We start from the raw sequence: 27707 nt of genomic DNA on the forward strand, positions 1-27707 counted from the left end.
GCCTCCCAACTTCCGTCACCGGCAAAGGTTCCTTCCGTTTTTTTCTTTTCATGACAAGATAACCCGACCTTCACCGAGTCCCCCCTGAAATCCTCCCGGCTGGCCGGAACCATGCGGCATGAGAGAGAGGAGGGAGGAATGCTAATACTCGCAGCACTTCCGGTAGAAAAAGGAATTTCATCATAGAGACTCTGGGCCGAAGACTGAACAATTGAGAGTCATTACAGTTTTTAATTATTTTAAACCTGAAGTTCAGTCTAGGCCATTCTAGTCTTTAACTGTCTCTATAGTCCCAACCACATTCGGTTCCGCAGCAACTCCTCTCTTGTTCAACTGAAGACATTTGACGCCCCTGTCATCCTGTCGTTAGAGAGGCGAAATAGTCACGGGAAAAGGGACCGAAAAACGACGAACTTGCTTTCTTCAGTTGCTTGCTTGCTAGAAGCGATCTTCCGATTGAAGGTGTCATTGCCGAAACCAGGAAGTCTGGTTATGGTGGGATTTGTAGTTTTTTTTAATATTCGCAAGACCTTTAATAAGAATGGAGACTGAGGATCTTAGAAACTACTAATCCCAGGATGCTTTTCGAAAGCAGCGGTTCTTTACCCTGCCTACGGTCGTTGTTGAGAAGTAGGGGACCCAGCAATGTTGCTGTGCCCAGGGAAAGGCGGGTACAGTGCTGAATATGAATTGGGAGACTGCATGATCAGATATCTGGGCAATTGGTAGCTCCGATTTCTGAAGATCTGCTCTTTTAAGGGTATGTGTTTCTGTCCTCGGGGATGTGGATATCTTGTGCTGCCTGCACTCATTCATGTGATTCCTTCCTTGGGGAACAGAGATTTTGTCCTGTAGCAGTGTGATCCTAAAGAAGATACTTGCAATTCAATGTTCCAGAGTGCTTGGTAACCTCAGATTCTTTTTGCTTTTGGGTTTGCCTAAAATCAAGTCCATTTAGCTCTACAGGTTGACTATTGTGGGGATGTGCTGTGCAAATGTTGGGGGGAAGTGGTATAGTCCAGATGTGGGGACCAAGAAATTCACTTGTAGATCACCATCTCTGGTGCCTTTTGGGATGGTTAGCTGTTGGATGCAACATATTTGGGTAAACTGATCAGTGATGTAGTTAAATGCAGCAATTATGTGAATGGAAGACTGGGCATGGGTTGGTGTGAGTATGGCTTTTCAGCCAGTGTAGTGTATTGGTTAAGTGTGCAGACTCTTATCTAGAAGAACTAGGTTTGATTCCCCACTCCTTCACATGCAACTGCTGGAGTGACCTAGATTCAGTCATAACTCTGAGCTGTTCTGGAAAGGGCAGTTTCTGTCAGAGCTCTGAGCCCGACCTACCTCACAGGGTATCTGTTTTGTGGAGGGAAAGGGAAAGGAGATTGTAAACTGCTGTGAGACTCCTTCAAGTAGTGAAGGGCAGGGTATAACTGTAATTTTCATTCTAAACCTGAATATATGCTAAATAGCCTGCAAGTGAGTTATAAAGGCTCCTATAACTTTTTCATTCCTATGCCAAAGGAGCTTCTGCCTTAAAGAAACACTCTCAGTCTCACTGGTGACCTACAGCATGGCTTAATGAGCTCAAGCAAAAGGTTGAGGTTCTGGAAAATACTGGTGACAATAAAAACAGAAGTGAAGCTTATGGAAGCTATATGAATGAAGCTGTAGCTATTCATCCACATTGGTCTGAGTAGCAGTCCAAATCCAAAGGCAGGGACCCAGATGTCTGGAAAACAGACAACCCTAATGGGATGAGAAGCAGCAACATTCCATGTTGTGTGTTCAGAGCAAATGCTTTGCACCTCACAAGATAGCCAAAAGCTCATATAAGTTAGAATGCATAATATACAAGTCCATAGCCCTTAGTGAAGCACGGGGAACAAAACCCACTGGATTCCAGCTCTGACTTCATGTATAGGGCAAGCAGGCAGGTAAAGAAAATATACTTTTCTTTCCAGGCTTAGGACATAGTGGAAAGTCAGGGATGCCAACTGACTAGCCAGAGAAGTATACAGGCAGTTCAGGGTCCAAGGAATATTAATAATAATAATAATAATAATAATAATAATAATAATAATAATAATAATAATAATAATAATAATAATAATGATAATAATAATAATAATAATAATAATAATAATAATAATAATAATAATAATAATAATATTTTATTTTTATATCCCGCCCTCCCCGCCAGAAAGGGATAAGGGATCTTTGGGATCAGCCTTGGTTGATCTGTGGCTCTCCTGGTCAATTCCAAACAATCTTAATTCTCACTGTCCCAATAATGTAATGATCTCTCCAGAGAATAAGTGTGGGTATCACTCTTTACCTGGTGCAGTTCTAATAAAGCAGGATTCTCTTTGTGCTGGAGGCATATTTATTAATTGATAGGGTGTTTGAATAACAGTCTGATAGCCAGATACTGGGTTCTTTCTGAGACTGCTACTTTCCTCACTGAAGAGATTGTGTGTGGTCCTGCTCACAATGCTGCTTTTTCCCTATTTGGTTAGTAATTGTCAGCAAACAGGTTTCTGGTCATTATTAACCAAACATAAGACACAGGTTTACTGGCCCAAACAAATACAGGAAAAGAGAAGTTGTTCCCAGATCAATGAGGAGGAGGGGAGAAATATGGATGAAAATGGGACCTTGGTAGCAACAAGATACACCCTGAGGCCAGGATGCCAACCCAGCATGACATACACTGTATGAGTGGAAAAGAGTAAGAGTAGCATCTTAAAGAACAACAAAATTTGTGGTAAGATATGAGCTTTCATGAGTCACTGCTCACTTCTTCAGATGCCCTGCCACAAATTTTGTTTGTCTTTAAGGTGCTACAGGGCTCTTACTCTTATCTGCTGCTACAGACATGAATACCGATCTTGATCTATAAGCTGTATGCAAATACTTGATTATAGAATAGGAAAGTGTAGCAGCAACCCCCCCCCCCCCCAAAAAAATGTACAATGCATCTAAGGCTATATTTTATGTTGGGCAACATCTGTACTATTGATTGATCCGTTCTATTTCTTGAAAGTAACAGCATAAAACAGATCAGCAATTCTTAATTTCACGTATTGATTGGAATGTTGATATCTAGCCTGTCCTTGTGGTTAAATGTGACTTACCTAAATAAAAAACAAAATAGCAAACCCCAAATCTCTCTCTCCTGCCCCTTAAAAGATGCCAGCCATTCACCGTAATGTCTGTTAAAGTTGGTGGGAAGTTTTGAATATGCATTCATAGGATCACATTGTCAGAAAGTGGTACAGCATATCCTTTGTCATAGTTTTTTTCTTCTGACATACACACATATGCTCTTCATTAAATCTTCTATTTCTGCCTTTTGGTGACTGAATTTTTGGAATTATGTAATCTAGGATTTTTAAAAATTGACGAAAGGAGACAGGTACTTTTTTCACACATTAAAATGTGGACTTCACTGCCAAAGGATGTAGTGATGACCAGAGGAATAAACAGCTTTATAAGGGGATTAGGTAGATTTATGGATGATAGGTCTATCAGTGGCTACTAGCCATGATGACAGTGGGGAGCCTCCACATTCAGAAGCACTAAACCTCTGAATCCCAGAGCCAGGAGACAACATTAAGGAAAGGTCTTGGACTCTGTGCCCTGTTGTTGGCTGTCCAGAGGAACTGGTTGACCACTGTGTGAAACAGGATGCTGGACTGAAAGAACTACTAGTCTGATCCAGCAGGGGTCTTCTTAGGTTCTTACTTGTAGATTTCTTCTTTTCAGATGAATAGAATGAAGGTTGATGAGGAAGAGTACTGGCACAGTTCCAAGTGTAAAGCCTTCACTTTTGATGATGAAGATGATGAGCTCTCCCAGGTACCATTTCTAGTTTGAAAGAACAGATAATTTACTATGCAGTACTCTTTTGCTTAAAACATACATAAGGAACAGTTCTTGAATACCATATTATTGTAGTGGTGTGTACTTTGAAGGATGCTTTGCAATATTTATATGGGCAGAAAGCAAAATTGTCTGTGCTGATTGCCTGCAAAATTTTAAATGGGTTTTGGACTTTTAAGTTGTTTTTGGCAGGTTAACAAGCATACAGATACTCCCTTGAGTAAGCTTAACAGTCATGGGATGAGAGAACAGATCCACTTATGGATTAAATGGAAGGAAACAAAGAGCAGGAGTAAATGGACAGTTCTTGCAATGGAGGAAAGTGAGCAGAGGGATCCTGTTAGTATTGCTACTGGAACCAGTGTTTTGTAATTTCTTTATAACTGGTTTGGGTGTTAACAATGTAGTGGCCAAGTTTGTGAATTATTCAAGATAGTGAAAACCAAGGTGGATTGTGAAGAGCTCTAGGAGGATGTCCCTAAAGTGGGTGAGTAGGCAGTGTTGTGGCAAATGAAGTGCAATGTAAATAAGTGTAAAGCAGGGGACCCCAATGTGGTGCCCTCCAATATCTTTCATGTCACTCACTAAGTGTTTTTAGAAAGTGAGCAAGGTCAGGTGAGGCTTTTGCCCAGGAGGGCCTCTGATTAGCCATTGGAGATCTGATTGGCTATGCAGATTAAAAAAAAAAAGAACATTATTTTGGCAGCAGCTGCTACCACAGGGTGAGAATCTTCACTATGTAACTGAAAGTAAACTGTATATACGCAAAGAAATGTTTTTGAACAATACGTTTATTTTAAAAGCTATCCTATTAAGTTGAACTTCTGCCTAAAATAATGACGTGTTACCATTAGACCAGTACGTAACCCCACTCCCTATTATTTGGGTGGTAACCATTTTGTGGTTGACTCCACCTCTTGTGGCAGCCAATTTGTGGTTGTGCCCGCCGCACTGTATGAGAATTCTGAAAGAGCCTGTAGGCTGAAAATGGTTGGGACCCCTGGAATAAGATGGTGCACGTAGATCAACAAAACCTAACTTTAAATATATGCTGATGAGTTCTGAACTTCAAAAGGAGGTTGGATAGGTTGATGGAGGGTAGGTCCATCATTGGCTATTAGCCATGGTGAAGAAAGATAATTTCCATATATGGAGTCAGAGAACTTCTGAATACCATGGCTGCCAGTATCATAATGCCCCTGTATAAATCGATGGTGCGGTCTCATTTGGAGTACTGTGTGCAGTTCTGGTTGCCGCACCTCAAAAAGGATATTATAGCATTGGAGAAAGTCCAGAAAAGGGCAACTAGAATGATTAAAGGGCTGGAACACTTTTCCTATGAAGAAAGGTTGAAACACTTGGGACTCTAGCTTGGAGAAACGTCGACTGCGGGGTGACATGATAGAGGTTTACAAGATAATGCACGGGATGGAGAAAGTAGAGAAAGAAGTACTTTTCTCCCTTTCTCACAATACAAGAACTCGGGCATTCGATGAAATTGCTGAGCAGACAGGTTAAAACGGATAAAAGGAAGTACTTCTTCACCCAAAGGGTGATTAACATGTGAAATTCACTGCCACAGGAGGTGGTGGCGGTCACAAGCATAGCCACCTTCAAGAGGGGTTTAGATAAAAATATGGAGCACAGGTCCATCAGTGGCTATTAGCCACAGTGTGTGTGTGTGTGTGTGTGTGTGTGTGTGTGTGTGTATATATATATATATATATACACATACATACATTTTTTTTGCCACTGTGTGACACAGAGTGTTGGACTGGATGGGCCATTGGCCTGATCTAACATGGCTTCTCTTATGTTCTTATGAGACACATCCTTGGTCTTTGTACTGTTTGTTCAACCTGCAGGGCCCTTGTTGGCTTCTGTGTGAAACCAAATGCTGGGCTAGATGGACCGTGGATGTGATCCACAGGGCTGTTATGTTTTTATCACAGAACTGAGATGAGTATACTCTGTTTTGTAATCTATTAACAACAACAAAAAGTTTATAGCCCTTGTGGTTGTGGAGACCCACTAGAAAAGTGTCTGCAGAAGACTGTAGTGTTCAGAATGCAGAACTAACAATCTGGGCAAAAATACAGAGTTTACTCCTTAGCCTTTACTCTGAAGAACACTTTTTCTCCACTAATCTTCCTTCCAGGACTGCTTCTTGACAAAACATTTCACTGTACAAAATTGTATGATTTCCATATAAAGCACTGTAATAATAGGGAAGCATTGCAAATCTGAGGTATTATGGGAAATGTAGCATAAATATAATTGTTAGGTTTTCTACAGTTTCCAAGCAACCAATGATGTCATTTAGTTTGTACAAGTGTACAGCATATATGTACCTGGAGTGCAGGTTATTTGCCAACAAAATGTGCACTCTGTTTTGAGAAACAGAGGCAGCCTTCCATCTAACTGGGAGCTTTTTGTTTGTAGCTGAAGGAATCTAAGCGAGCGGTAAACAGCCTGCGAGATATTGTAGATGACGATGATGATCTTGAGAAGTTCAGCTGGAGTGGGGAGCCCGTGGGCAGTAAGTGCCGGGGAACCCAAAATGGATGTTGGGGAGGGGATGTGTACAGAAGCATAATTATTTGGACTGATATTCATGTTTAGCTCTCAATCAAATGTATTTGAATTCTATCTTCTTTCATTCCCAGGTAGGAAGTATGCAAGGATAGACAAAGTAGAAAGTATGCAAGGATAGACAAATGAAGGGAATGAAACCACTAAAACTGATCACCGAAGGTAATCCAGGATAGCCCTTGTGGTTGGGTGATCTGCTTGAGGAGAAGAAAAATCCAAACAGGAACCTTGATTACACTGTCTTCCTAAGACTGGGAAAGGAAAGGTCCCCTGTGCAAGCACCAGTCATTTCCAACTCTGGGGTGATGTTGCTTTCACAACGTTTTCACGGCAGACTTTTTATGGGGTGGTTTGTCATTGCCATCCCCAGTCATCTATGCTTTCCCCCCAGCAAGCTGGGTACTCATTTTATCGACGTTGGAAGGATGGAAGGCTGAGTCAACCTCGAGCCAGCTACCTGAAAACCCAGCTTTCACTGGGGATCGAACTCCGGTCGTAAGCAGAGCTTAGGACTGCAATACTGCAACTTTAACACTCTGCACCACGGGGCAGACTGAGGTGGGGTTTAATGCTCTATCCTCAGACATTGTTTTTCTCAGTATAGTTTTGTTCTGGTGAACATCCTGCCTAAGGAAGAGTTCTCTGTAATTTAAAGGGCTGTATAGCACACTTTGAATCTGGTCCTAATTTAAAGTATTGTTTTACTGGTGGGTTTTTTGTTTTGCATATCTATAATTTTAGAAAGCAAAAAGGAATATTAGCTATTGTCTTTGGTCATTTTCCCATCCAGGTGGAGGAAACTAAACATGATAGGTACTTTTGTTCTCCACTGCACAAAGAGGTTGTTTCCAGAGTCAGAATCTCTGCAGTTCATGGTCCACCGCTGTGCTGTTTGACTTGGGTCCTTCATGCACTTCTGTGTTGCTCTATTGACGTGTAAATATCTCAAATAACTACCCTGCTGTTGTACACAGCATCATTTATCTCTTGGTGAAAGAGAGGTAGATTAAGAGCTCCTCTTAATTATCTTTCACTTCACTTCAACTTTTGATTCTCCTCTAGAACCAATGGAAAGAAATTGAGCAAGTTTTCAGTTATCCCAGTTCTTACAGTGTGACAAGATATGGGCAGTACTGTAGCATTTCAGGTGTTGAGTTTTATAATCTGTTGTTGTGAGTTGCCTTCAGGGTTTGGTAGCTGAACAAGCGGGATATTACTGTCTGAAACCAATTTAATAAACATAGTTGCTAAGAGAATTTTTAAAAGTTATGTTCTTTCTTTCCCCTTCCTCCAATCATAGGCATTTCCTGGTCAATCAAAGAGACTGCATCTGCCAACAGTACCCCAGAGGGAAATGATCTGGGCCTACAAAAGAGCTCTTCCTCCACATCTTTCCCCAAACAAGCCTCTTCCTACTCACTAAGCAGCTTTTTCAAAGGTAGAATCTCCCTGTATGGAAGCCCAAGAACTGTGCACCAGGAGGCTGACTTTTGGGCCCAATTTAACAAAGTCATCTCCATTTTCTTTCTGTGGCTCAGAGGCTGAGCATCTTTCAGAAACCTTGCAAGACTTGGGGTAGGCAGGGGCCCTGGCTGGTGGCTGGCATGCAACCATTGGGGACACTTTAATCTAGCCAGATGGGGTGGAATGTGTTAATTGTTAGGTTTTTAAAAACATGTGCTCTTTATAAAGTTGTGCCAGCAGTTGGTACTACTTTCAAGCCTTCACAGAGCAGGGTTTGCAGAGCAGCTGTTGAAATTAGATTAAATTTGTGTGTGTGTGACTAATTTCCAGTCAGGAGGATAGCATGGAATTGACTTTGGCTTGTGCACATTCCTCTGTTGTAGAGACATGATTACTGTTCACCTTTTGAAGGTACAGTTTCCACATCTCCTTGCAGAAATGTTTAAGGTGAAATCTTTCCAAGTCTTCTTTATTAAGTTCCTCACTGTGTTGCATAACAGTTTTCCATTTGGTGGAAGAAAGAAAAAGAGATTGGATTTATACCCTGCCCTTCACTCAGAATCTCAGAATAGTTTATAATCTCCTTTCCCTTCCCCCCCGCAACAGACACCCTGTGAGGTATGTGGAGCTGAGAGAGCTCTTTCAGGAACAGTTCTTAAGAGAACAGGTCTGATAGAACTTGTGGCTGACCCAAGGTCACACCAGCAGATGCCTGTGAAGGAGTGAGGAATCAAACCTGGTACTCCCGGATTAGAGTCTGTCCTCTTAACCACTATACCAAACTGGCTCTTAAACTTGCTTACTCAGAAATATTCTGAAGAATTGGATCCAAGTGTGAGAGCACTGATTAAAAAAAAAGTGGATCTGCCTGCAAGAACTTTACACTTCAGTGCTGCTAAACTCAAATTCTGCATTCCCAAGTGGGTCTACATTTTGTTCCATCTTCTTCCATTCTTCCTGTAAATGTCAGAATAGGACTATGAATACAGCTGGAGCATATTCATTTACTACCTGATCTCAAAAGCCACACTGTATCCCTTATACAACCTGGCAGATGTCACAAATAGCAGACAGGAGTGGGGAAAGCACAGGAAGCACTCTCCTGCCCCAGCTGTGGCCCTGCCTACATGAATTGGAAAGTACAGTCTGGTGTAATGGAATAGGTGCAGCACAGGCAAAAATTAAGGGGCAATTCCTCTTCCATCATCTTTTCAGCCTTTGGTGTTCAGGAAGGGAATTGTCCCAGACTGACAAACAAAAATATTTGAGAAAGCAATTTATATCACGTGAATGTCCTTGAAAATGTAGGCTCTACACTGATCCATCATTTCTATGTAGGCCTAGCTAAATGATGCTTTTCAGGCATAAGGAAAATTGGAAATATTTCTGTGCTTTCTTTCAGGAAGAAACAAACATGGGAGTTTTCAGTCACTTTCTGATGGTAAGTACTTAGATTTTTACAAGTGGAGGAACCACAAGGACTTACAGGGGGCATCTGATTTCCACCTCCCCTCATATCTTCTTTCCCTTTCATGAAAGCCCTCATAGATTCTCCCCTTTTCCAGCTTCCTTCTCTCTTTCCATCCACCAGCCAACCTGCCTTTATCTGTCCCCCTGTCTTCAGCTTTTCCTAATTCCCTTTTCCTGACAGCCTCTTCCCAGGAAAACTATGGTGCAATTGCACTGTGGGAAACATGCAAGGACTTGTGGGAGGTACTTCACTTCCCTTTGTATCCCCTTTCTACATTATGTCCAGATTTAAATATCTTCAAATTTGGCTGAGCTGACTGTTAGAATACACAAGGGAAACCTGCAAGAACTTTTAGGGTGTTTTTTATTTTGTGTGTGGAGGCGGGGGGAGTCACTCAGTACTTACTGCCCTATCAAACCGAAACTAATTTTACTGGTTTAACAATATAAAATAAATAAGTTATAATTTACTTAGCACATAAAATTGCAGCAGTTGACATGCTTGTGGGAATTAAAGTTATAAATGCCTTTGTTTTATAGAAGCAAACATGCAAATTCACTCAATACTCGAGAGCAAGCTGAAAGCTGAAGCTCCATATGCTATCTTAGCACATGTGCTTTGACTTTTACTATCTGGTTAAAGACACTGAAGTTTTTAAAGAAAGTTTCAGTTTTCCTCTGAGGCTTTGTTGCAGTTTCAGCCCCACCTCCTTCTGATCTCCCCCCCCCCCTCTTGTAAGGTGGAGCAATAAGCTACTTTTTACCTGGTCTGTGGGTAAATGTGTCACAGTGGTTTGAGGGAAAAGCAAAAAGGTCAACCACCTCAGCTCAAACAGAAAACAAAAGGCATAGAACTGTTGAGAAGCAGTGAAATTCCTGCTTCTCAACAGAATCATAGAGTTGGAAGGGACCTCCAGGGTCATCTAGTCCAACCTCTTGAATGCTCCTCTCATGAAGATTAGATATTCTTCTAGGTGCAGAAATGCACCTTGGATTTAAGAACTGTATGTATCTACAGTATGCCTGCCTTGTTTTAAAAAGCATTCCACACATTCTAAAACAGAAAATATTGCATTGGTATTTTTTTTTCAGTACTTCCCAAAATTTCCATTGAAATTCTGAAAAAAATTGAAAAAAGAGCACGGGGGATTGGGGAGGAGAACCTTGTTTCTTCCTCAAAAATTTCATTTTTTTTTCCTGGGGCTTTATATCTCTATATATGTATATATTCTATTTTAAGCAGAATTATTATTATTTTATTTGGATTTGTAGGGTTTTTTATGGTGTAGGAGTTTTTAGTGGTAATTCTATTTGAAGTTTCATAAGTTGTAAGCTCCCTCATGGACTCAAAGTGGGTAGAAAAGTGGGATAGATGTGTATAAACAAATAATCCTGCCTTTCCCAACACAGCTCTCACTGACACAGGATTTAAAAATTATGCTCCAGAACTGCGCAGACCTAAAGCAGAGTACAAGGTAGGTGCATTTTGAGTGTGTGGGTTGAAGACAACATGATGGGGGGAGGAAATTTGAAATGGAGTGGTCACTCTCTGTCTGAGCAGGTACAACTGGTGTAAATAGTGGGTGGTTAAGATCATTGATGTGTTTGCATCAGTCAGTAACCAGATCAGGAGATGGACATCATGGTGGTCACCAGTTGATATCTATGTGTGATTGTTTAGCTTTCTTTCATGTGCCATTTATCACTGTTCAAAAATATGGCTGCATGACCTAGTGCAGTGCCCTTCAGATCTTTGGGCCAGTCTATCCCATGAAGGACTGCATGGTGAACTAAGTGTCTCCTTGCAATCCGCTGCATGTTACGCTGTGTTGCATGTAGGGCCTTTTTTGAGCAGGAACACAGTTCCGGCCATCTTGGTGTCAGGGGGCATGGCCTAACATGCAAATAAGTTCTTGCTGGGGGTTTTCTACAAAAAAAGCCCAGTGTGAAACAATACTGATGTCAGGGGGTGTGGCCCATTATGCAGATGAGTTCCTGCTGGGCTTTTCCTACAAAAAAAGCCCTGTTTGCATGCATGTAGTATTAGCTGCTATATCCCCTGTGAACCATCTGATGTGATATAAACAATGGGATTGTATAATTCCTCCCACCCCAGTACCTCAACCATGCATGAGTAAGGCCAGGGCCTGGACCTCTCAGATGTTAACGGCATCCTGTGTTTTTACTTTTTAGGACTACGACAGTGTCTGGAGCCCTAAAGAGACAGTTAGACGGTTGCAAAGAGGCAAGGTAGGGGGTCTTCCATCACTGCATCTGAGAAGCTGTGTCTATTCTAAGCCCATTGACTTCAGTGCACTTAGAATAGTATTTAGGACTGTGTTGTCAGATCATTCCTCACACCACTGTTGTTTATACCAGTGCATATCAGTATAAGAGATGTGGCTTGTGACAATACCACCCTTTTTTCTCTTCCATACAAGAACCAGCAGAGAATTGTCACAAGCCACATCTCTTATACTGGTATGCACTGAAGTCAATGTATAGCAGGTATTTTGAGAAAGCATCCAAGGATCAAGGATCCTGAAAGAAATTCCTTGTCCTGCTGGTAGCTGGAGAGGGAAATAATATACTGTTCAGGATAAGGGGGAGTGATACACAAGTTCATCTCAGCTTTCAGAAATAATGATGAGCTAATAAGTTATGTAAATATGTGTAAGTAACCATTTATGCATATCATTTGACTCTTCTCAGGAGGCTGCTTAGAATGGGGCTTGCAAAAGATGTTGCTGCACTTTAGAAAAAAGGTAGTTTTGGAGGCTAGGACAAGGGACTCAGAAGGGTAATAGGCTGAAATGAAGGAAGAGGCCATTGGGGGAAGACTGCCACTTGGCCATTTCAGGACCTACCAAGGAGGATCCTAACAAAGGATGCGTGGATGTGGTTCTTTCACACCCCCATTCCCAGCAGTTCTCCGAGATCTCTAGAATACTGGTGCAGGTGGATTTTGCATGATTTTCCTGAATAAAATGCCATGCAGCTCCAGCAGCTGCAGTGAGGAGGGGGAAGCTGGTGTCCTTCCCCTTCCTCTTTTGTTAGTGGAACTTCTGTTGTCACGGGAGCAGCCTGGTTCTCTCTCCTGCTTGGTACAGTTTCCCAGTCTTACATAGCTTTTTATCCACTTGAATCCCTCAGTCTCTCTCATCAGTGTTTGGAGGTCTGGGAGCTACTGGGGGAGGGAAGAACCACATGCTCATGCTTTTCTACATACATACTCCATAGGATCTAGTATCTTCAGATAGTGTCTTCAGGTAGTGAGTTAGGCTCTGCCTTGCAGCTGGAGTCTTGCAGATGGCTGAGAAGGACTAAGACTCTGAATGCTGCTAGAAAGAGGATTTGTGTTGCAGAAGCCTCTAATAACTTCTGCATTGCATTCAGCTGTTTCTCACAAAAAGCAGACTCATGAGCACAACATCGCATTGCTAGCCATTCAGGGGAGTGTTAGTTGTGTCTACTACAGGCCCCTAGAAACAGCTTGCACCAGTGTGTTTCACCTCCTGAAGTGCAGGGAGAGCAGCTCATACAAATATCTGCCCAGATGAAGCTCTGCCACAAGTGTTGGAGCCATCTTTGTGGTTCAGGTATTCCAAGTGCCTCTCTGTTCCAGTACATGCACCCTCTTCATTTACCATTATCCCCTTCCAGGTCTGTTCACTGGAGAGGTTTCACTCCTTGCAGGAGAAGCTGCTGCTGCTGGATGAAGCTGTTGCAGGACACGATGGCAACGTCATTACAGCTGTGAGTCTTGCAGTGATATTGCATAAGGGAGGCTTCCGGATGGGGAAGCTGACTTTGTGAAGACACCAGCTTCATTAAGCACTGAAATATCAGGATGCATTATGGTACGCAAGCATTTACCTCTAAGGATATGGAGTGTAAATGGGCTCTTTGAAGCCCCTTGAATATTTCCCAATATGTTCCTGAAATGTCCCTAGATTTAAATAGCATATGAAAGTGTGCGCAGCTCATCTAAACAAGCTTTGCAGGTATAAGGCTGCTGTTGAATTGATGATCAAAGGTGATCAGGCTTTGTGTTCTGTCCACTAACATCCTTTTTGTTAGGATGCAAGCCTTGTGTAACTTTTCCCGGACCACTGAGTGCAAAGGAATATGTCCTCTATGCTTTGTGTGCTACTGTTTCTCAGATGTGAATACTCGATAGCTAAAATAGGCAGCAAAATGACAGAAAGCAGAGGTGGTACTAGAATGATCTTAAAAGAACTTGAGCACAGCTAAGCTGCCTTTCCCAATGATGTCGCAAGACTTTGGTAGAGAAGGGTCAGCTCAGCTGAGGAGTCTGTCTGTTTTCTTGCAGGTTCTAGTCTTTCTGAAGAGAACCTTAAAGAAAGGTATGTGTGGCTGTGAACTGACTAGATTCAGTGACACAGGCTAGTTTAATTGATATTTTATTATGGCATTTAAACAAAATATGTATTGTGTTGTGCTATAAATCATGCAGCCCTGACTTGGCTGGCCCAAGCTAGCCTAGACTCATCAGATCTCAGAAGCTAAGCGGAGTCGGCCTTGATTAGCACCAAGGAAGTCCAGGGTTGCTATGTAGAGGCAGGCATTGGCAAACCACCACTTTTTGTCTCTTGCCTTGAGAAACCCTACAGTCGCCATAAATCAGCTACATCTTGACTGTACTTACCACCATAATTATACAAACCTGTGATGCAAGCTGCCCTGTGCTGGGAGTAGGGGAGGCCAGGATATAAATATTTAAATAAAAAAAATACAAATTAGATTAAAATATCTGTACCTTCCATAGGAGCAGGACAGGTCAGCAGATTTTCCAAGAGATTGAAACAATTGTATTTCTTCATCATTAGCACAGCGTCTGTGCTAACACCGATTTCAGTGCCAGAAGTAAAATTTCCTGTCTCCATAAACTTGGGAGGGTAATTTCACTGGGGTTGTTTGGGGAGCAGCCTTGCCACAGGAAATAGCTGTATTCGCTAGTCCTGAGGTGGGAACTAGGGTTATTCCTCCTTACCAGCAAAATTCTAGGTAATAACCATTTATGCAACTCCATTTCATGCAGCAGTAGTCATTTCAGTGGACACAGTAGCAGTGTGACTGCTAGGAGAATGCAGCTCCTCTGCAGCAGAAACATTGCCTTGAGAAAGGTATTGGGATCCAGTTTAGCCATTGAATTGATTAACTGAACAATTCCTGTGAGAAAATGTTACTCTTGTTGGAACAGTGAGATCACAGAAAGTTTAGAAGCTGCTCACCACCCCTAGGCCGTGCAGTACAACCAGGAGATGACTCTCTGTACAATAGGAGAGATTATGCCAGCTGGAAGGCTGTGGGGATGGAACACAATAAAAATCACACAGCTGTTTAAGGCAGAACATCAGTGCATCTATTCAGTTTGGGAGAATTCTTAGAAGGGTGTTTCCTGGGTTTGAATTTGCATGACCTCTCTGGATAGGTTTTTGCTACTGAATCTCAATGTTGCTATTAATCACCCCCTCTGAAACAAACTTTTGTTAGAAATAGCCACATTAGAATTTCATATTTAGTGTTGTTACCTTGTTCATGAGCCTTTCTGGTTATTAAACCTCTGTCTTAAAAAGTGCACATTGCATGTTTAGAGAAAGTCTCAGGTAATCTCACAGTTTCTCTAGGTAGCTGTACAATGTTAGCACTTAGAGACAGTAATAGAGGAAGATTTTGTTGTTCCTGAAAGGCTGTCTGCGTTGCCACTGATGAGGTAGCTTTGGAGGTCTGAATGTTTCTGGCCATCAGTGTCTGCCATGCTTAAAAGGACTGATCTTAATGGATAGGCTGTTGCATTCTTTACATCAATAGCTTTGTTATCAGAAGTAGAATACCTTTGATTTAGCACATGCCGAAACCTTATAAAATGGGTCACACACAGGAACGCATTTCTTCTTCTGTAAATATGGCAACACTGACTTCAAGCAAGAGGCAGCCCCAAGTCATAGATCAACATCTATATTTGATTTCCGCATCCCAATGTCTTGTAATGTGTGTTGCTCTAATTCCCATCCAAGGGTATTCTGGTTTAGGTTTTCATCTGTCAGTCCTACTACATTAACCACCATTTCTATTAGAAGGGAAAGGGTTATACTGTTCTCCTCCTAGTAACTGATCTGTGCAGGAATATTTCAGGTCTGACCCACCCTTTCATCTCCTCATGCAGAAGTTCTGTTCCGGGAGCTGGAGCTGCGGCAGGTGGCCTTGCGCCATTTCATACATTTTCTCAAAGAGACTGGAAACCAGAAGCTCCTCCTAGACTTCTTGAGGTAAGAGCCTGCCTATCCATCACATTCTTATTCCTTCAGGGATATACTATTCTCCCTTCCTCATTTTATCCACACAACGACCATGCTAGGTTGTCTGGCCAAAGTTATCCAGTGATCTTCATGGTAGAGTGGGGCCATCCCACCACACCAAATGTGTTGAACAGATCTAATGCTTATTTTTCCTTTGCAGGTTCTTGGACAGGATGGAGGAAGTTGCAGTGAGTATCTTTAGCAAGCTTTGGTTCATGTTTGATTGGAGGAATGAAGATGTTCTCTGGGAAATCGCTCACTATTTTGCTTTTCCACATTCCACTGGATTAGGTCACTGGGTAGATCTAGATGCTCAATGGAGCATTTTCTCTTTTCCTTCCTGAGCTTGTTCTCTGTGTCTCTTTCTGCCCTCTCTAGTTGACACAGTACCGTGAGCACCTGACTATCCAGGATGCAGAGAAGCGAAAAGAATTCCTGAAAGGTTGCATTGGGTAAGAAGAGATTGTTCAGACAGAGTTTTCTATAGGATTGTAAGAATTGTAGTGCTTTGAAATGAGGTGATGACCAGTACAAATGGCCTTAGTTTCCCCCCTAAACTGAGAAATTGAAGACCTGTGGGGAAGTCGTGTGAAGAATCTGCAGAGGTCACTAGCCAGCTACTATTCTTTTCACCTGAAGGCACAACTGTATCAGGGGAGTGTGTTGTCTTATTCTTCTCATTCTTATCCTTCATGATGGGGATGTTGGTGATGGGCACCTTTACAAACGGAATGCTTCATTTGTGAAGTTCAGGCCATTGGGATCAAGAAGTGATTATTGTAAGGGTATCAGGTTGGGATGATTCATGTGAGACATGTCAAAGGGATTTATCATTTGAATGGTTAAAAGGGATGAAAATTGGCCTATAATGTAATGTTACAGTCAATGGATAAAGCATGAAAGAGTTCCCCAAGAGAGGGAGCTGCACAAAAACAAAGTAAGACTGAGAGATCCTTCTTGTATTTAGGTTGCCATTTTCCTCAGAAGATTCTGCTCTTGTCCAAGATCATTATACACTCCTAGAGAGGCAGATCATCATTGAAGTGAGTGCTGCTTTAATTTGGCCATGGGGCACACATGTCAGACTTCTTCTGATCTTCCTGGCTTTTTGATCAATCTCTATATATTATATCCCCCTCTTTTCCCAAGGAGCTCAGAGACGCATACATGGTTCTCTCTTTCCCCCATATCCCAATTTTGTCCTCAGTTTTGCTCTGTGAAGTGGGCTAGGCTGAGAGAGTGGCTGGCCCAAAGTCATCCAGTAAGCTTCTTGGCTGAGTGGGGTTTTGAACCCAGGTCTCTCTGGTCCTAACCCAGTGTTCTTCCCAAAAGTGGTCTCCCCACATTTCCTGTCTGCGTCCCAAAACAATTACAAATGGGGGTGTCTTAAACAAATGTTAACTCCTGGGATTATGTGGGCTTCCTTGCCAAAACCAAATCTTCAGGAAAGGTGCAGAAGGACTTTGTGGTTTTCAGAACATGCTGATAGGCATCCAGCTGTAAAAAAACCCCTTGTGTATAAAATATTTCTAATCTAAAAAACAAGGTCAGTCTATGTTCTTATTAATAATATGAATGTTGTTTTGATTTGTATCCTGCCCTTCCTATAAGAAGCTCAGGGAAATGTATATGATGTATATTGCCTGTATTTCCTGCCTCTCCCCACACACACGCACACAAAAACCCCGTCAGGTAGATGGAGAAATAATAACTGGACTAACTAAAGTAAATATGCTTCCTGCCTTGAGTAACCTGGGACTTTATTTGAGTTTTGAAGCCATCATTGTCCGGTTTTCATACTGCATATTTCTTGTTCTGCTTTCCCAGGCAAATGACAAGCATTTAGAAGCAGCTGGACAGACGGAGATATTTCGGAAACACCCACGAAAGGCCTCCATCCTAAACATGCCCCTGGTCACCACACTCTTCTACTCTTGCTTCTACCATTACACAGAGGCTGAGGTTAGGATGATAATGAGGATGGCGAGGGATGGGGTTTCTAGCTAGAAATGGGTTCAGAAGGTCCTCCGTATTATTCGCTAAAGCCTGACTAATACCCCGTGCCGTTTCAAAGACAGGGAAGAGTAAGACTGCATCTTATACTGGCTACCCATACAGTTTTTCTCTTCCTGATCTCCAGGCAGACAACATGCTGCACAAGTACTGCAGTATTTCTGGAGAAGGGACATCACGGAATAGAGGGACATGAATTTGGAGCTGATTTGTGTATTCAGTTCAACAAATATGTCCTCCCGTGAGCAGCTGCCTCTTTGGGGCTGCTGCCAACAGAATGAACATATAGCTCTTGATTTGTTGTGGGTAAAGCTGTAAGGAGACTATATTGTGAAGTGCAAGAAGAGACAGAGCTTAAGATGACTGGTGAATAACTTTTTAAAAAAATGTCTGTTCCCAGTTGTGGTACTTTGTAAGAATGGCATAGTGCCATTGTTATTGTTCCCCCATGTCCTTTGCTATATCTCTTCATTCTAGGGAACATTCAGCAGCCCAGCAAACTTAAAGAAAACGTTTAAGGTAAGCTATTTTATTTAGTTATTTAGAGTATTTCTATTCTGTTACTTTAGAGTTCTGCTCAAGATGGCTCCTCACAATAAATGTCGCAATATTTAAAACAAGCCATTAGGCGTAAGCAGCATAAACATTATCCATAAAACAGAACTGGACCATTAAAAGCTGATAAAACCCCTTATTTAAAAGCCTGGGTAAAAAATATGTGTTTTGACTATCTCTCTGAAAATCCTCCATGCCCTTAGTAGAAGTCAGTCACCAGAGTTGCCGTGACTTCTATGTCCGCCCACACAAATGTGCATATAAAATAACAAAACCCCAAAAAAGCTCCCCCCCAAAGATGACGTACCACCAGAAAAATTCCCTGCTTCTAGTCACCACTCACTTCACCTCTGAAGAGAGGGAAACAGAGTAAGGCTTAAGAAGGAGTTTTTAACTGGTGGACTGGTCACAATGGGAAGTGACAGTCCTTCGGGTACCTTGGCCCTAAACCACTTAGGGTCTTAAAGGTAGTAACCAACACTTTTAATGGTCCCCAGAAACAGTTAAATGTAGATCTTTCAGCACAAAGGTGGTATGATCTCTGTAGCCAACCCCTGGCAATAGCTTTGAGTTCAAGACAACCCCACACAGAGCACGATAATGTAATTGGGATGTGATCAAAGCATGGATAACTGTGACCAGATTATGCTTTGCAAGGAACAGCCATAGTTGGTGAATCAGCAGGAGCAGAAAAAAGGTGCTATGTGTCACAGAGGAGATTGGAGTGTCCAGCCACAGGCCAGGTTCCAGTAGCACAAGCTACAAACTTGCTCCTTCAGGGGGAGTGCAACCCCTTGCAGGACAGGTTAACTTTGCAGTTCCCAAGTAGCTTCTTCACTTACCAACAGTACCTCGGTCTTATCTGAACTATGCTTCAGTTTATTGTTCCTCATCCATCCTATTACCTTCTTCAGACACCTATTCAGAACTTCCAGAGGCTCTCCTGGCTTAGTTGTTAAGAAGAAATAGAGCTGGAGGCATATTGTTGGCCAAAAACAAACAAGGCCCCAAGGCGGAGATAAGCAGCAGTAAAAATATAAACACACCATGCCTAACAATTCAGCACTTCCCTTTTAAGCACTTTTCCCAAGAATGGCAATAGTTATATAAATATGCAAAACACAGTTCTATGCCAAATTTAGGAAATGTTATGTAGAGGTCCAAAGTTCAGTTCCTCAACTGACATTCCTGAAACCATTCATTGAAATACAAGAACAGACCAATGTATATATCAGTCATTATTCTTTGATCCTAAATCAAGACTGTGTCCTTATGAAGGTTTCTTATTCGTAGTTGTAGATTCTTAGACTGAGCCTCATGGGTATCTGGTTGCGACCTTGTTCCAATGTAAACCTTTGTCAGAGACAGCCACAATTTGACTCAGTAGTCTGGAACTGTGCCTGCTGAACTCTTTTTCTAAGCACCAAAGGACTCTTTCTCAAGAGTGAAATATCTCTGGCAGAGAATCATGAGGTTCCTGTAGTTCATTGCATTCCATGTCTTGAAAGTCAAATACTTCTGTGGGATCATCTGTGAAGGTGGGCTGTAAAAACCCTCAGATGCTCTGTGAGACGGCTTCGAACCCAAGTGGTCTTTGATAATTGATTTTCCTTCAGCCTTCTGCACCAGCCTGGAGCTGAGGCTTCCATTCAGTTGCGATGAATGTTGTGATTTGCATAGAACTTAGAGTGCCATTAATAGGTCTGAGATGTGAAGTTCCTCCCAGTTTTCCCTTTTGAAAGACCTGATTGGTTCGGTTTCTCACGTTTCAGCTCAAAGCTTTGTGTCACATGTAACTTGGTTCTCTTGACTCACTTGGGTCCTTGGGCTCTGCATTCACCTTTCCAATGTATCTTGCTGCTCTGCTAATTTACTCAGATTAAGGTTGGTTGATTTGTGATGAGTGAGTAAGTATAGCTCACCCTTTTTGTAGCATATTGACTCATTCTGTGATTGCCTTTAACTCTACAGTTCTGTGTTCTGGACTAGGGACAGTTACCTTGCTTTCCCAGTTGTCCTTGGCTCAGTTTGTTTTTCTGCATCTGCTGCTATCCTGTTCGGGCATGGCTTCCTCTCTGAGCTGTTTGCTTTCTATTTCCAATAAGGGTAAAAAAAATCATCAGGTCTCAGCCATGTCCAGCCTGATGCTGCCTTAGATCATAGAAAATATAACCCACTAATATGAAGGATGCTTCTTAGCTTTTGCAGAGTCTGTGTTGGAATGCAGAGGTGGTCTGTTCCTTTTTTTAATTCTCTCCATAATATACCAATATGTGCTACATATACAAAGCAAGAGTGTCCTCTCAGACTCTCAACAGTGTGAGGCATATCTAGTTTGTTTTAAATGATCCAGGTTACTTGATATGGTATAAAAATGCTTTGCTAGTTCAGGCTGTGGTCCAGTTCATTCAGCATTGTTTGCAAGAATCTAGGGAACCTGCCAGTGCTTAGTAATCTACCTGAAACTGGCCAGTGGGTCAGATGGTGATCTAGCTTCTGCCTTACTGCACTCTAACCTTTCCCTTTGTCTCCTTTCAGATTCCAGACAAACAGTATGTGTTGACAGCTCTAGCTGCTCGTGCCAAACTCCGGGCTTGGCATGATGTAGATGCTCTGTTCACCACCAAGGTGGGTTCGGGTTTGAACAAAATATTGGTTCTTCATTAGCTGAAGAGCATCAATGAGTCATACTACTGGGGACAACATTTTTCTGTGCTTGTTGATAGTATCTTCATAGTTTAAGGGGCCTCTTCATGCATGACACCTTCAGGACAAGCTCATTTGGAAGAAGAAGCTTGATCCAGTTCTCTGGTTTAAAGAACAAGCGTAAAGCTTGAAGTACAATGATGAGAGACAGCAGTCTGTTGATAAGGTTATCAGAAAAGGGTAGTACTCTCAACCAGTTTGCCATATGGGCATGTAGGAGCTATTGAAAGACATTCCTTGCCTGTTCCTAAATATTTGTTTTGGTGTCTCCCCCACTCTCTGTACCCTCCTGTGTGTCTCTTATGTCAAGTTCTAATGGTTTATATGGTTTCAGAACTGGTTGGGCTACACAAAAAAGAAAGCTCCCATTGGTTTTCATCGGGTAGTAGAGATCTTACAGCGGAATAATGCCCCAGTGCAGGTAAGTGAGTGTGCAAACATCCCTTTGCAACATGCTTGCTACCTTACTTTTAGGGCTGGGTTGGTCTACTAGGCAGGAGGCCATTTTATTCTAACTTGCAATGTGTCCATATTCTGCAGAAGTATGTTTTCATTTTAGCTCTGTTTACATGGGCAGTCAGAAAGGATGCATCTTCATTGGTTGCACTTTGGTTTTGTTGGAGAAATTTCTAGGTGACGGGGAGGATGGGGAAAAGGTGACAGCTTCTGGATAGCTCTGCTGATGCTTCCCATTCCTCTTGTTCAGATCCTACAGGAATATGTTCGCCTGGTGGAAGATGTTGAAACAAAGCTGAACCTTGCCATGAAATACAAGTGCCATGATGTTGTTATAGATGTGAGTCTTTCTGGAATGAGATGGGGAGGGGATGCCCCTTGCTTCTGTTGAGTCTGTTGTTAAGCCTGTGACTGGAGCAGATGAGTGGTGGTTGCAGATCTCCCATTGGCCCACATCTTTTAGTCAAGCTTCCTGGATTTTAGGGACATTGAGGTAGCCATATTAGAATGCATATGAACGCCAAACACAGATAGATGGAGGAAACACGACGACCCGCTTTCACAAGCATTCCCAGATCATTAGTCTCCCAGAAGCCCAAAGAATTCATGATCTAACTTTCCCTCTCTTTCCCCCAGCATGCTACTCTCTGTCATCCTACTCTCTGTTAAGGATTCCCTGCAGCAGCCTGTCCTTCAGAGCTGCTGCCTCTTCCCCATCTCTTGGTAGGTGTTTAAATTGATTCAGAAATAATTGCACTTAGAGAGATCTCCAGTAGGTTCCTGAGAGGCCCATCTGACTGTAGCTCCAATATAATAAGGCTTTAAGCCATTGCTGGTATTTGGTCCAGCTGCTATGTTGCTATAAGCTCTACCTGGTCTTTACAGTATTCAAGTACCTTGAAGGGCAAGATTTCTCCCTTCTCTTGAGCTTCCTTATTACTAAGACTGTTGGCCTTGCAACTCTTATCATCTGTTTTTTCTCCCCCTATTTCTCTCTTCATTTATTGAATGCTGAGTGACAAGAGCAGGGACCTTAGTCTGCATTGTTGAAACTCCAGTTTCTGAGTGGTCAGTGTTAGCACGCGCATGCACACAAAAAGAGTCAGACCTTTGAACATATGATTCCGGACAGGAGCACCCACAGCATGTGAGCCAGGTGCAAAGTAGTGCAGTAGGAGAAGGGGGAAAGAAGTGGGAGCTGTTGGGCAGAGAATAGAAAGAAATAAAGATCTGTGGAAAGCAAAAATGTTTCAGATACTGAAACTCATAAGAACATAAGAGAAGCCATGTTGGATCAGGCCAATCGCCCATCCAGTCCAACACTCTGTGTCACACAGTGACCAAAAAAAACAACAACACCCGAGTGCCATCAGGAGGTCCATCAGTGGGACCAGGACACTAGAAACCCTCACATTGTTGCCCCTCCCAAGTGCATTAGAAGCCCTCACACTGTTGCCCCTCCCAAGCACCAAGAATACAGAGCATCACTTGCCCCAGACAGAGAGTTCCAACAATACACTGTGCCTAATAGCCACTGATCGACCTCTGCTCCATATGTTTATCCAATCCCCTCTTGAAGCTTGCTATGCTTGTAGCTGCCACCACCTTCTGTGGCAGTGAATTCCACGTATTAATCACCCTTTGGGTGAAGAAGTACTTCTTTTTATCTGTTCTAACCCGACTGCTCAGCAATTTCATTGAGTCCCTATGAGTTCTCGTATTGTGAGAAAGGAAGAAAAATACTTCTTTCTCTACCTTCTTTATCCCTTGCATAATCTTGTAAACCTCTATCATGTCATCCCACAGTCAACGTTTCTCCAAGCTAAAGAGCCCCAAGTGTTTTAACCTTTCTTCATAGGGAAAGTGTTCCAACCCTTTAATCATTCTAGTTGCCCTTTTCTGCACTTTTACCAGTGCTATAATATCTTTTTTGAGGTGCAGTGACCAGAATTGTACACAATATTCCAAATGAGGCCGCACCATGGATTTATACAGGGGCATTATGATACTGGCTGATTTGTTTTCAGTTCCCTTCCTAATAATTCCCAGCATAGCGTTGGCCTTTTTTATTGCAGTCGCACACTGTCTTGACATTTTCAGTGAGTTATCTACCACGACCTCAAGATCTCTCTCTTGGTCAGTCTCTGCCAGTTCACACCCCATCAATTTGTATTTATAGTTAGGATTTTTGGCCCCAATGTGCATTATTTTGCACTTGGCCACACTGAACCTCATCTGCCACTCACCCAGCCTCAACAGATTCCTTTGGAGTGCCTCACAATCCTCTCTGGTTCTCACTACCCTGAACAATTTAGTGTTATCTGCAAACTTAGCCACTTCACTGCTGCCTCCCAACTCCAAATCATTAATGAACAAATTAAAGAGCATGGGACCCAGTACTGAGCCCTGTGGCATGCCACTGCTTACCATCCTCCAGTGAGAAAATTGCCCATTTATACTCACTCTCTGTTTCTTATTAATTAGCCAGTTTTGATCCACAAGAGGACTTGTCCTTTTACCCTATGACTCTTGAGCTTACTTAGGAGCCTTTGATGAGGAACTTTATCAAAAACTTTCTGGAGGGCAAGGTAAACAATATCTATTGGGTCTCCTTTGTCCACATGTTTGTTCACCCCCTCAAAGAACATTAACAGGTTAGTGAGACAAGATCTTCCCTTACAGAACCCATGCTGAGTCTTCCTCAACAACTCTTTATAAACTCTAATCTTGCTGCCTTTAGCAAATAATTTCTGTTCTGCTAAATCTATGGTTCCTAGCACTTTTTTGTAGTAGTACGATTCTGTATTAATTTCATTGCAATGGATTCTATCATAGAACCAAGTTCATGATACTGTAGAAAAAATGCCATAAGTATGATGGCACAAGTCCATTTTCCATTTTAGTGCCATTTTTTAAAAATGTGCCCCCTATAACCTAAAAGGTAGAGCTAAAGCAGCCCCGTGGCGCAGAGTGCAGTACTGCAGTCCGAACTCTCTGCTCACGGCTTTGAGTTCAAATCTGGCGGAAGCTGGGTTCAGGTAGCCGACTCAAGGTTGACTCAACCTTCCATCCTTCTGAGTTTGGTAAAATTAGTATCCAGCTTGCTGGGGGGAAAATATAGATTACTGGGGAAGGCAATGACAAACCACCCCGTAAAAAATTCTGCTGTAAAAACATTGTGATGCGACGTCATCCCAGAGTTGGAAATGACTGGTGCTTGCACAGAGGACTACCTTTACCTTTTTAAAGCATAAATAACAGGAAACAGTCGATTAAGTAACTCTCTACCTTTCAACCCTAACCCCCAGGTATCAAGCATCAACTAAACATATAATGCATGATGGAAAGCGAACCTAAGTATGAGTATGAATTGTTGATGTGACTGCCTCCTTTCCCAGAAAGGTTGAGGAGGTGCTGTGGCTCAAAGGTAGTTTGTCCTCGGCATCCCAAGATTGGGATAAGTGCTTAAACCCAGAAGATCTGTTGCCAGTCAGAATGAATAATACTGATCATGATAGACCCAAGAGTCCAGCTTGGTACGAAACAGCTTTATGTCCTTGTATGCTGAAAGCCCTGGTTCCCTACTGAGCCAGCTGTCAAAACTGGTTTTCACTAAAATCAGCCTGTGAAGATGGCATCCTGGTAGCTATGTGTGTGAAGGAAAGGGATTGGAAGACTACTGTGAGATAGAAAGGAGTCATAAGAGGTTGAAACTTCTTTTGCTGATTTAACTAGACATATAAAGACTTGAAGGACCGCCTCCAGCTGATGGCATATAGATGTAAAGTTGACCGTGGTTCTCCAGCAGAGGAAAAGATTGATAGTATCCTGAATAATCCGGTAAGAAAAAAACTCCATTTTGCTGCCTGCCAAGACAGGTAGAAATGGAACTATATCTTGAGATATATAATTTGCTATATTCTCTGTTACCATTCTTGTCTTCCTGGTATGACCTGTTGTATGATCTTCCCTATCATCATTCTTGCTGCAATTATTAAATTAATTACCAGACTTCTGTAGTCTTTTTTATTTCTTCTGAAAATTTCCTTAAAATAAAAATGCTGGAGAACATTCAGATTTCTGGTTTATCATTTCTTCAGTGTCTCTGTGCAATATACTCAGTAATTTCCCCACCACATATGAAATAATGCCCTTATCTCTTTACTGCATTTCCAAAACAGGATCAGTTCATTTGAAATCTTTGCTAACCTATTTGATGTATAATGCCATTGAAAAAGTTTTATAACAACTTCCCACAATTGCTACATTCAACTAAAGTCTTTTGAGTTTTATTAGTCATTCCCATTTCTCAGTTAAAATGGACCCTTATCCCTTTCTTACATTCTTGCAAGGTGTCTGATGATTGAATAACTGGACATTAAACCCTTTTGTTTGCGCTGGCTGAATTAACAACTTTTCAAATCTCTTTAGGCATTATGTGCTCAGAACTGTGATTGTGTTTGATACCCTCTATATCCTGTTCTTTTTCAGCAAATTCGGTGGAAGAATTGAGAGGTGCTCACTCCTTGTGGAAGAATCCTTACTTTTCTGGCACAACAATGGGCACAAGGCCAGTTGCCAAACCTTGTGTGTGTTGTTTTGGGCAACTGTCTGTCACTTGGCACTGCATGTGGATCCTGGGACAGAAACAAACATTTAGGCATTGACCAAAAGAGATGTTCAGCCAATGGAACACAAAGCAGACAGACTGAAGTCTACACTCTTTGCAGTTATCTTGGCCAAGTGATGGACATCATTGTACAGAAAGAAGTGGACTTAGTTGAATAAGCTGGTGCATCTGTTTCTTGCAGGCTACTGGCCTGTTCATCTGAAAACAACAACAAAACTCTAAACCCTATATAGGAAGAGGCAGTCAGACCTTCCGCCTCATCCATATTTGAAACTTAAGACACTTGTTGCTTTGACAGGAATTAAACCTCTGTGCTGAGTACTCTTCTTGCCTCCAGAAACACAGAAGCACTTAAGAATTAACCAGGATAACCAGGATTCTTACTTAGAAAAGGCTGCATAAAGATTGAATGGGGGGGAGTGGTTTGATAAACCTCATTCATGTTCCCCTCTCCAGATACTTGTACTTTAATGACTTGGACTTTCATCCAGTGAACTTGAAGCTAACTCTGCTTGGGGCCAATCAATAATATTGCTGAGCTTACTGGACAACTGGAGTATTTTCCCTCCAATGAGAGCTGATTGAACTAATTAGCCCTCAGAACTTCTCCCCTAAGCTGTGCCACAGGCCCAGAGCTTTGCTCTGTACATCCTTTGCCCTGTCCTCTTGCGCTTTCCATGTTTTGTTCCTGTAAATAAAGCTTTGCCTACCTGCATATGGTTATTGTGTATTTCCTTGTGAAATGCCAGGCTTCTTTCTTTTCAACCACTGAATCACCAAGGGGTTGCGAGTATGATGAGGAATCACATGGTTAGCTGAGATCCAAAGGAGTGACTTGCACATGTGCCCCCCCAAATGTACATGCCTAAAAGGCATTAAATTTGGAGACCTGGTCTCACATGTTCCATCTGACCACTGGAAGGATGTATTTATGATTGTTCTTCAAAGAGGGCAAGCCTTGATGTGATCCTCAAAGCCACTAGGCCAGATTAGTACCATGTATGTCATTCAAATTATTTGGGAATGAGTGGTTTTGAGGACTCCAATGGGAGGTAACAGCACACTTTGTTCTGTGTTTCTGGTTTTTCTGGTTTTGCTTGAGGAAACAGGTAGAAAGTGAAACTAAAATGTTCCTATTGTGACAGAAGCTTAAGTTCCAAAAGATACCAGTGACAAGCAACTATGGATCAAATAGTTTTTAAAAGTAAGTATTCTTAGCCCCCAGTTCAGATTAGATTTTTCACAGCAGGTATAACCAGATACTGAAAAGAGAAAACCATTTTACTAGTGTTTATATCCCCTGATTGTGAATACAAATTCATGTTTCTAAGGTTCCAAAGCAGAGTGGAACAGAAAGCCTAATGTCATTAATTAATGACAATATAAACTAATCTATATATTTTAGGGCAGCTTTATGTGTTAACTTTGTTCAGATTTTCTGGCAGTCAGGAGATGCTTTTTTGTCCCTTTACGGAGTATGAATATGAAGAACAAAAGGAAACACGTGAAGGTTCCAGAGACATGCTTTGGTAACTAAGCAATAGCATTTGCCATGGAAACATTTGCTTGGAGTATGATGATGGCTGCCAGCCAGAATGGCAGTTGAG

The 27707-nt window shown here is 42.1% G+C and overlaps 1 protein-coding gene across 1 annotated transcript; it reads left to right on the forward strand.

Moving 5' to 3' along the window:
* The first annotated feature begins 379 nt into the window (after positions 1-379).
* On the forward strand, positions 380-26815 carry VIPAS39 (VPS33B interacting protein, apical-basolateral polarity regulator, spe-39 homolog). Its single transcript, XM_060261081.1, has 20 exons — positions 380-760; positions 3775-3867; positions 6334-6430; positions 7784-7921; positions 9350-9388; positions 10828-10892; positions 11611-11667; positions 13081-13173; positions 13751-13784; positions 15608-15710; positions 15901-15928; positions 16119-16192; positions 16708-16783; positions 17568-17702; positions 18231-18272; positions 20847-20936; positions 21349-21435; positions 21721-21810; positions 25206-25310; positions 25962-26815. Exons 2-20 carry the CDS (start codon positions 3775-3777, stop codon positions 25980-25982), a joined length of 1467 nt encoding a protein of 488 aa, XP_060117064.1. The 5' UTR covers positions 380-760; the 3' UTR covers positions 25983-26815.
* Positions 26816-27707: the final 892 nt, after the last annotated feature.

This window comes from Heteronotia binoei, chromosome 21 (genome assembly GCF_032191835.1).
Source record: "Heteronotia binoei isolate CCM8104 ecotype False Entrance Well chromosome 21, APGP_CSIRO_Hbin_v1, whole genome shotgun sequence".
In the NCBI taxonomy this organism is placed as follows: Eukaryota; Metazoa; Chordata; class Lepidosauria; order Squamata; family Gekkonidae; genus Heteronotia; species Heteronotia binoei.

Bases quoted from the DNA above. Each gene is read 5' to 3' on its own strand.
- VIPAS39 (XM_060261081.1), top strand. From the start codon at position 3,775: ATGAATAGAATGAAGGTTGATGAGGAAGAGTACTGGCACAGTTCCAAG. The intron at 17,703-18,230 runs GTTAGGATGATA...TCTTCATTCTAG, and splicing joins ACCATTACACAGAGGCTGAG to GGAACATTCAGCAGCCCAGC. The intron at 25,311-25,961 runs GTAAGAAAAAAA...GTTCTTTTTCAG, and splicing joins ATAGTATCCTGAATAATCCG to CAAATTCGGTGGAAGAATTG.